Raw genomic sequence first — 10,779 nt, forward strand, 5'->3', positions numbered from 1 at the left:
TGAAGGCTGATTTATTTCATCAGTTGACCAATTAACCAAGTGCCCAAATATTATATTTAACCCTTTTTTTAATAATAAACCAAATGAGAAAAAAACGACAAATGCACATTAATGAGGTGACATTACATGAGAAATTAACAGTTTTATTTGTTCAATTGGATTAAAAATATTTTTGCTACCATCATTCCATTTGGTAGACTGCACACTTGATCCGTTAATTGTGTTAACTTCTTCATTAGTCTAAACAATTTGTCTTTTAGTAATTTTTCTTTCTATATCTTCCACACATATCTTCAAAGGTGACCACTTCCAAATCGCATGTCGATCAAAGTCGATTGGTAGATGAAACAAATTTTCAAAATGACTTTTATGTAAAATAAATACATGTGATTAAAAAAAAAAAAAAAAAAAAAAAACTGGGCAATATTATTTTATTACATTGAAACTCTACCAGAGCTCACGAACTCTAGTTAGATCAAGGAGGCTTGCATGGCATTGTTGTAAGCAAAGGCTGAAAAATACACCATATACACGAACTACTAGCAGATTTATTCTTCATGAAGCTGAAGGAGATTTATATTAATTTTCATGAGGATGGATGCGAACAGGGACACCGTTCATCGGAGTCAGGGATGAACGAAATATCATTTTCTCATTTGCAATTGCTTTCTCCAATTTGAATCTTGTCACAACATTATGCATGAAAACAAGTACTTCTAGTCGAGCGTATTCTTTTCCGGGGCACATTCGTGGTCCTCCTCCAAAGGGTACAAAAGTAAATGGTGCAGGTCCGCTTCCTTCAAATCTCGATGGATCAAATTTTTCTGGATTTGGAAAGTATTTTGGATTCTTGTGTGTTGAATTTACTGTCCAAAATGTCTGCAAAAGTAATGGTTTTGTATGGTAACTCTTAGACACTAAAAAAGTTTATAATGACTGTTGTTTTGATGCAATATGAAAATAACATTAAATAAATAATATTTACATTCTTGATTAACTGACATACCTTCCATCCCTTTGGAATAGTGAAACCAGCGTAAGTGAAATCAGTTGTGGCCTCCCTAAAGGCTCCTAGAGCTGGTGGCATTAGCCTCAATGCTTCCCTTGCAACATTCCAAGAATACTTCATCTTCTCTATGTCTTCCCAGTTTAGTAACTCTCCTGGACCTTTGGACTTTGCAATCTCCATTTGTTCTGTCCACAACACAAATCAATTGAGTTAGATTTGGATGTTTTATGAGCCATGTATTGTTTGGGGCATTGCTAAAAATAGAACATCCAAGGAAATTAATTAATAATCTTAGGATTGGACATGCAACCAGTTTATGAAAATGACAGAAAATCGGTTAAAATGGTTTGCACATGTGAAAGGAAGATCTTTAAATGTTACAGTTAGGAAGAGTGACATAGTCCAAATTGAGAATAATATTAGGAGAAGATGAAAATCGAAGTTAATGTGGAGGAGAAAGTAAAAAAGGATATACATGATAGCGTCGAGTCTGACTAAGGTTATGGCCTTAAACATGTATAGCGGATTCATGTGCATGACTGATTCTAAGTAATTGAAATAAAAAATAAGAAGGCTTATTGTTGTAGGACCGGACAATAAGTTTTTGAAACGATTCGTGTTAGAATTGGAGATGGTGTTACCTTTGAAAACCCCATCGTAAATGTGGGGAAGTTCTGCAAGATAGTTCATGACAAAGGTGACGGCAGCACTAGTTGTCTCATAGCTTGCAACTAGCAAACCCATAATGTTGTGATAAATCTCCATTTCATTCATGAACTCCCCATTTTCATGTGTCACGAGTAGCATACGTGACAACATATCATGGTATGTTGTTTCCTTATTCTCTAATAGCTCCTTTCTGCGCTCCCTGATGATCATTAGAATCTCATTACGAACCATTTTTCCCCCTTTGATTGCGCGATTGTAAGCTGTCCCGGGCAAATCTATTGGCACCGAGAAAATCCCTGATGTAATAAGAGTGAAAGGATTGGCTAGCCTTGCAATGTGGTCAGGATTATTGATGCTCATGAACAATTCACATGCCAATCCAAAAGTATACTTCTTTGACACTAGAAAAACCTTCACCTCTCCATGAGGCGTCCATTCCTCGTCCAAGTGTTGGCGCGCCATTGAATCCATAACTGGTATGTAATGTTTTAGAGCTTCGGGCTTTAGAATTTCATGGAGAAATCCACGTGACAATTCTCCTACTTCTTTTATAGAATCGTCGACGAAGGAGGGGAAGAGCAAAACTTTTTTCAGCGAGAGTGGCCACCATGAGGTGAGAAGGGTGTTCTCATTGGAGAACAAGAACTTGTTCCCCTTGGCACCACAAAACACTGCCATTTTCTCTCCCAACAAGGAGGTTTGGAACACTTCAGGGGAGTACTTTCTCATTCTATCTTTTATGAATTTTTCGGGGCCTGCCATGGCCAACACCATACTTTCCCCAACCAAAGGCCATCCAGTTTTGCCTGGTGGGAGTTTTGAGCTTCCCAAATTGCGTTTGTTAACGCGGAAAATGAGAGAAAGAGAAAGAAAGAAGGCTGCAAGGGGCAATAGATATGAAAAAATGGCATCCATTGCTACTTCTCTAGTAGTAACAATGAAGAAAGAGAGATGGAAGTGTGTGTGCCTCCAGCAAACCTAGTTCAAGTGTATATATAAGGAAATAAGTGCAATATATATATATATTGTTACTCATGCCTTTTTAATTTGTTATGTGGTATTTTGATTGGGTTTGTACAATCTGACTGTTGAGAGATTATATTATGTAAAAGACACTTAGATGTTTGACTTTAATAACCCGAACATTTGAATTTGAATTTTCATTATTTCATATTTACTAACAGAAATGATGTTTTTAATTAATAGACCCCTTTAAAACTAAAAGGCCTCTATTAATTCGCTATGTGTATGTCGTCGGAAAACATTACTTAACCCTAGACCCTTCAAATCACTCATCTGGCCGGTCTTCTCCTCTATTGTCTTTTCTCCTTCTCACTTCATCCCAATCCACACGTGCCACCCTTGTTTTCGTTATTTGATTTTTTTTTTTTTTTTTTTTTTTTTTTTTTTTCTTCTTCTAATGACGTGCTGAGACATGTAATTCAATCGATAGAAATTAAAGTTGAATTATTCATGATCAGTTCTAACACTTTCCTTCTAGAAATATTTGATTTCATGAATTATTTAGCTTAAGTCAAAACAAATGTTTGACTTTAATAAACCAAACATTTTGAATTTAATACTTCATTTTTACTGGCCCAGCTGTGCCATATGGATACTATTTAATCAGGGAAAGCATGGTTTGGAACTTCTCTTGTCCCATATGGATACTATTCGATAATTCATAGAAAAAAAAAAAAAAAATTTACTCTTTAACTAGTTTATTTAGATGCTTAGTATCAACTATAATGGACCTAAATTAGAAACAACATCTTCTTCCCCAACTCAAATAGCATGTTTGTGTAAATTTTTTCCAACGAAACCCTAGTCTCTTCCATCATCAAATTAACCTAGTAATCAACGTTAACACTAACTAAATTTATAACGCTTTAATTAAGATCATCAAAACGATCTACATATAAAAATTGAAATTACATTTACCAAAAAAATCCGGTTCAAGAGAGATTTCTTGATTCTTCGGTGGCCTTGGATTCTTATTCTTCACCAATTTTTAATTTCATTATTTCGTGTATGTATATAGATATTTCCTAACACAAAACCTAAAAAATAAAAAAGAGAACAAGAAAGATGGACGATTTTGCATTCTACACTCTCTCTTCATATTTTATATGTTTGTATATGTATAATGTGAAAATAAGAGTCTGCGTCCGTCACAACAATAGAATATTGGTTCTTGATTGTAATAAGTGCCATCAAGAAAACGTCTAGCAGTGTCTTGTAGATGTAAGAAACTGTGAATTAAACTAAATTGATGTTTCTAGACCTGCAACACCATTTAAAAAAAAAAACCTCTATTAATTCGTTTGTTTCTGATATATTCAAATCACCCATCTTGTCTTCTCCTTCACTATCTCTTCTTCTTCTCACTCCATTCCAATTCACACCTTTCAAAACTCTAAAAAAAAAAAAAAAAAACAAGTCTTATTTGGACCATTTTCATTTAGGTCAGTCCTGTTGTATTGCCTACGTTGTCTACGTTTTTTTTTGGTCTTGTAATGACGTGTTGAGACATGTAAGTCAATAAAAGTGGTACTCTTTCTAATCAATTCCATCACTTTCCTTCTGGAAATATTTAATTTTATAAACTAATTAAATACCTTAAGTCAACACAATATTTTAAGATGACAGATAAATTAGCTTAAGTCATTTCACTGCTGTTGGAATTGGTTAATTTTAAATGCATTAGTTATTCAAAAACACTTATATATTTATATTATTAATTCAGGGTGTCCGGAATGGCACGAATCCTTAAGACTCCTCAATAACCCGACTAATCTCCGAAAACCCAGAACGACACCACCCCACCAGGACCGGATAAGTCATTGTAGGGGTAGCGGAGGCTAACCACAAAGAATACCTAACTGGACTCGAACCCCAAACATTGGGCTTACTAAGCTCCAAAGTCCAGCGAGTAAACCACTGGACCATATCCGAAGTGGATAATAATAAATAAATAAATAAATAAAAACCAACTTGTCTTAGGTCCCATAAGCAGGCTCTTTTTCTGATGTTGATATGGACCAATAACGTAAAAAAAAATTAAAAAATTAAACCTAAATCATTCAGATCTTTTCAGACCTGGTTGGTAACAGGCTCTCCCTCTCTTTAACTCACGATTCCTTCTCTCTTCCTACCAAATCCCCATTAATGTCCATCATCTCTCCAATTATGAAACCCTAATATTAATTATCTTCTGCCAACCGACCTCCACCACCTCCACTGTTTGCTGGTCTCCACTGCTTGCCACCTCCTCTATTCCCAAATCCTAATATTTTACATCCAATCTTTAGAGAAGATTCAAGCCGCCACATTCGTTGTCTGCCATCTTTGTTGCAACCTAATCTCCAGAATGACTCAAGAGGCCGACTAATTAATAAATATGCACAACTCTAGTGGCATCCAAAATTTTAAAATTTATCACCTGCAATTTGAAGCCAAATTGATTTCCTTAAAACTCCATTGATAATTGGAGTCTTACAATTGTGGTTAATTTATAATGTTTGGGCTCATTGTTTAGCTTCTTCTGTAATGGATTACAATATGAAGGGTTTGCAATAGAAAATCTTAAACGTATGAGGGGAAAAAAAATCTTTCTTTTTGGATGATCCATATGAAGGGTTAACATATATGTTTGGGCTTTTTAATGTTGCATGGTAAAGAAATTCCAAAAACATCAAAAAGGGCAATTGGATAGTGTCAGAGGAAATTAAACATAATTAATTTTGTTAATAGAAAATTTCGTGTAGAACCATTATTTTTACCTTTTCCATTTTGAATGTTGCAACTATACCACTGGTTTCTTGTATTTATTTAACAAAAATTTTCTCTTAACTTCTATTATTTTTTATTTTATTTTTTCTTAATCTATTTGTTAGATGCTAAGTACTTTTGAGCAAATATGTTAATACATTTTAAAATGTTTTAAGTTAGAAGTTGAATAGTTAAAGGTAACAACTCTTGGAATTTCCTAAGAGTTACATGTATCTCTCTTTCTTAGCACTTTAATCAAATATACTATTTTATTATATATTTTGGGCAATCCCAATTTTTCATTATTTTGTGTTAATTTTTTTTTTTTTTTTTTTGGTGTATATATATATTTATAGATTTCCATGTATTAGGAATCACTCTTTCATTTTGATGGATTGTCATGGGGGTTGATAGCGTTTGAAGTTGTGGCCAGAAATATGAAACTTTAAAAAACTATTTAATAGGAAATTTAAAGAGAAAACATTCTTGTAACTATTTTTATTTATAGTTGTTAACAAATAAATGAGATAATAATGTGATTATATATTTGGGATGCAAAAAAAAAAACATTTTCTTGATAAAACCCAAAAAAAAATAAAAAAAAATTCGTCTACATTGAATAAATTCTCTCTTTTGACACGACCTAAAAAAAATATTAAAGGAGTACAGAAAGTTTTTCCTTTAAAAAAAAAAAAAGGAGGGGGGGGGGGGGGGGGGAAATGTTAAAGATTATAATATAAAGGGTAGTCATGGTATTAAAAAATCTAGAATGATGCATTAATAAGTTTAAGAACTTTCTTGTTATTTTGTTTAGAAGAAAAAGTTAAATGGAGTGTAAGTATAGAAAAATGGAGTGCGAATGTAAGAATTATTGAATGTTTTTATACTTTTATAATAATCTTTATCTAATATCAAGGACTTCCATGCTATTAAGTGTAAATCATTTTTAATTATTTTTGTACATTTAAAAAAAAAATTAATATTTTAAATTTTAAATACAAAAGAGTTGTAAATTCCAAAATTTTAAAAGTTATAAATAATAATTTAAATTGTAAATACAAAGAAGTTGTATGTATAATTCCAACAACTATAAAATAATATTTTGAAGTTTTTAATACAAACAATGTGTATATTCCACCATTTTAAGAATTATAAATAATATTTAAAACTCTAAATATAGAGAAGATCATTTTAAAAGTTATAAATAATATTTTAAATTTCAAATACAAAGAAGTTATTAGTCAAGATTTATAAATAATATTTTAACTTTAAGTACAAAGAAATTGTACAGTCAATAGTTATAAAATAAAAATAAAAAAAAAAATTAATTTCAAATACAAATATGACCATTTCAAAAGTTATAAATAATATTTTAAGTTTAAATACCAAGAAGTTGTATATAGTATTATTTTTAAATTTTAAATGCAAAGAAGTTTAATATTCCATTACTCTAACAATTACATTTAATTTTAAATATAAAGAAATACACAAGTTTTAAGTACAAAGATATTATATATTTATAATATAAAATGTTGGGTTAATTTCACTGAGACCCCCCCTCAGGTTTGGCCAAATATCACCTTCAAACATCTTTCGAAAATAACTATCACTCACATTATAAACTTTTGCTCTGTTTTTCATTCACACCTCAACCGTTAGTAGAACGAATCTGACACGATATAAAATGACTTAGATACCCTTTGAATTTGTCAAAACAACCTTCAGCCTAAATAATTAAATTAAAAGACTAAAATACCCCTAAAAATTTGTAAATTTACAAATCACATATATAGATATGCACATATATATAGATATACACACAGACATAGATACACACAAATAATGATATATTTAAAATGGATATTACTTAGTTACCAAATAAAAGATAATGATGTATATCTTTAATTATCAAATCAAGAGGAATTATTTAAGTATTTTCCATTTAAAATACTGTTATAACTTTGATCAATTTGTTTAACAAGAAAGTTTGAAGTTTATTTGCACACTAAGTTCAAAATTATTCAAAATCAATGAAATTTTAAATGAAATTAAATTAATGAGATTTGAAATCTCAAATATAGCAACTCCTAATCCCATCTAAAATGGTAAAGTTTGACGTTAACTTACTAAGATAAGATTTCAATTCTAATTACTAAAAATAGAAGAATATACATATGTGTATTATATACTACCTCCGTCCCAAAAAAAAGTGTCGTGTTTCGGGAACCGTGACAGTTCAATTTGTGAGAGTCCCGGTTCCCTAAAAGTGACACTTTTTTGTGGAACGGAGGGAGTATGTAAATTTATAAATCACATATATAGATATACACATATGTATAGGTATACACACAGACATAGATACACAAAGAGCATCCGCCATCGCCCATAGTTGTTAAAGGCTCAAGGCGCACAAAGGCCTCCTAGAGCCTGAGGCGCAAGGCAAGGCGCGCGCCCGACTGAAGTAAGGCGCACATTGAAAAAAAAAAAAAAAAAAAAAAAAAAACCCACCAAATAAAGATGCAAAAGTCAATAAAATCAATTACTTAAGTTCAATATTCAATATAAAGATGCCAAAGCCAACTAATTCAAGTACTTGAGTTCAACAATGAATAATCAAACATATTAATATAAAGATGCAAAACAAATCTAAATAGAATTACTTGTTTGTATAACATTCATATCAAGAGTTTTCTTTTAACTTAATTAGTCCTACCAGTATCTTATAGTTGAGTTTCAATCTAAATTAGCAGAAATTCATTTTTCAACCCAGTTTAGAGAAGACAATTTTTGAAAACAAAAAGTAATTGCTCTATTTTCATTTTATCAACTCCAATAAGTCAATAACATAAAAACAGTGTTTTTAATATAAAAAAAAATCAAGCAAAATTGATGAAGCCAGTTATATAAAGGTAGTTACCAGCATCTTATAGTTGAGTTTCAATCTAATTATCATTTTATCAATTCTAGTAACAATAGTATTGTTAATAAGAAAATCAAGTAAAATTGATGAAGCCAGTTATATAAGGGAAATTATGTCTCTAGAATTTTGCTTCTGAAGAGACGTGGCAGCAAAAGAAAAGGAGGAGGAAAAGGTTGAAGTTTAAAAAAGAGAGAAAATAAGAAAAAAGAATTCTGCCGAAAGAAGAAGAAGAAGAGGAAAAAAAAAAAAAAAAAAAAGCTCTGGGAGAAGAAGAAAAAGAGGAAAAAGAGAGAAAAAAAGAAGAATTCTGCTAAGAGAAGAAGAAGAATAGAGAGAAAAAGAGAGAGAAGAGAAGAAGAATGAGAACTTACCTGGAATCGCAGAAGCTTCACATCGCAAGCTTTTCCTCTGTCAGCAGAATACAAATCGCAAGCCCTAGCTTCAAGCCTTCAAGTCGCCTTTGTCTTTGACTCTTTAGTCTTTACTCTTTTCTTTTTTGCTTTTCCTTTTTTGCTTTTATTCTAATAAAGCAATAACAAATACTAAAGCAGTAAAGCAATAATAACAAAATATTAAACAAATCAAAACACATACATAAAAGGATAATTTCAATAAGGCGCGCCTTGATGCGCCTAAAGCCTTGCGCCTCTCCCCTAAAAGCACGCGCTACTGTAAAGGCCCTCGCCTTAAGACAATCCAGGTGGAAGCCATGCGCCTTGCGCCTCAAGCGCGCTCCTCCGGCGCCTTTAACAACTATGTCATCGCCGCTGCCCTCACAACCCCAACCCATCACCAATATATATATATACACACACAGACATAGATACAAATAGAGCATCCGCAATCTCCGCTGCTCAAACAATCCCAGCCCATCACCAATATATACACACACAGACATAGATATACACACAGAGCATCCACCATCGCCGTCGTTGTCGCCGCTGCCCATACAATTCCAGCCCATCACCAATCGCCGCCACCTCCACCCACACAATCGTAATCCCAACCCATCACTAATCACCGCTGCCACCACAACCACCACTGTCTTAACCCATCACCAATCTCGTTGCCATAATCTGCAAGACTCATTGAACTCTTCTTTCAGCATCTTCAACTCTAGTTTGAGAATCTTGTTTTCTTGGCCGCCAAAGTCTATGACACCTTTCAGTTTTGTGTCTACCCAAACATTGTTTTTATCATATGTCACCGGAATCTGCAAGACCCATCCACTGCCATCACAACCACCACTGGCAACACCATCCATCGTTGAATTCTACGAAACCCATCCGTCATCGTCCTCGGAGTGTCATCGGAATCTATAAATGTCAAAGTCAGAGTTGCGAGTCTTTGTTAAACCAACGGTGGCCGTCCTCGAAGTGTTTGTCGCTGTGTCGTCAGAATTGGATGCAGGGCCGCTCTATCAATTTGATCCAACAAAGATTGATATGGTAATCTGATATGAATTGATATGGTAATCTATGATTTCTCCTCCTCTGTTTGCTATAATTATGGAGGCGTGGAGGGATAAGAGAGAGAGAGGGGGGGCGAGTGTGTGTGCATAGGTCACTGGGTTGTGGTGGTTGGTGGGTGAAATAATAAGGGGGTATATATGGTAATCTGATAATTGAGATTAAATGAGATTAAAAAATTAGGGGCAAAAATGTCTTTTACATATTTTTAACAGATTCTATGACAGAAAAGTGATAATGGACCTAAGTGATAGTTATTTTCGAAAGATGTTAGAAGGTAATATTTGGCCAAATTTGAGGGGGTGTGAGTGAAATTAACCCTAAAATGTTTATTTCATCACGTGCACCGCACGTGCATTATATTAGTATATATATATATATATATATATATAGTTATGAAATTTAATTAATTACCTCAGTTTTAATATTGGCTTCTCAATACACGAGAATTAACACCAACACACTGCCCTTCTTTCTCTCTTTAAAAATATATATCTTTCTAAATCACTTTGCTCTCATTCTAAATTTGAGGAATGCAATGGGTGGGGAAGAACTATTTTATAATGATGGGTTGGGTCTCCATTGTTATGATACCCCTCGATTCTAGAACCACGGGTGATCAAGTCCGGGCACAGATCCGAGAGATATCAACCAATTAATATGTACACAAACAGGAATACAAAATGAAATAAGAATAAATTAATAAACTGAAAAGAATTCTAAATATGAAAATCCTCCAATAATAAAAGTCTAGTAAATTTTAAACCTCCAAATCCGTATAACTCGGGAATCCAACTAGTGGACCCCTAATTATCCCATATTATAAATAAATTTGCAAAATTAAAATCCAAAACTAGAATAAGAAAGGAAATCCTATGTAGTAGGAAGAGTGAATGACTGTATTTGCATCACCACGATCAAGCCCTAAGCCTGGTACTCAC

At 33.0% G+C, this 10,779-nt stretch overlaps 1 protein-coding gene across 1 annotated transcript; it reads right to left on the reverse strand.

Moving 5' to 3' along the window:
• Positions 1–383: 383 nt before the first annotated feature.
• Positions 384–2,593, reverse strand: LOC132272970 (beta-amyrin 6-beta-monooxygenase-like). Its single transcript, XM_059774025.1, has 3 exons — positions 1,651–2,593; positions 1,007–1,194; positions 384–879 (listed from the first exon to the last, which is right to left on the reverse strand). Exons 1-3 carry the CDS (start codon positions 2,591–2,593, stop codon positions 580–582), a joined length of 1,431 nt encoding a protein of 476 aa, XP_059630008.1. The 3' UTR covers positions 384–579.
• Positions 2,594–10,779: the final 8,186 nt, after the last annotated feature.

Source organism: Cornus florida, unplaced genomic scaffold (assembly GCF_030987335.1).
Source record: "Cornus florida cultivar Cherokee Brave unplaced genomic scaffold, ASM3098733v1 CherokeeBrave_3.0.0_Hap2_Chr09, whole genome shotgun sequence".
Taxonomy (NCBI): domain Eukaryota; kingdom Viridiplantae; phylum Streptophyta; class Magnoliopsida; order Cornales; family Cornaceae; genus Cornus; species Cornus florida.

What these genes read in the sequence shown, in the direction of transcription:
- LOC132272970 (XM_059774025.1), bottom strand. Translation starts at nt 2,593, where the DNA reads ATGGATGCCATTTTTTCATATCTATTGCCCCTTGCAGCCTTCTTTCTT. An exon ending in TTACGATGGGGTTTTCAAAG is followed by an intron (nt 1,195 to 1,650) that starts GTAACACCATCT and finishes TGTTGTGGACAG; the next exon opens with AACAAATGGAGATTGCAAAG. An exon ending in CTATTCCAAAGGGATGGAAG is followed by an intron (nt 880 to 1,006) that starts GTATGTCAGTTA and finishes TTACTTTTGCAG; the next exon opens with ACATTTTGGACAGTAAATTC.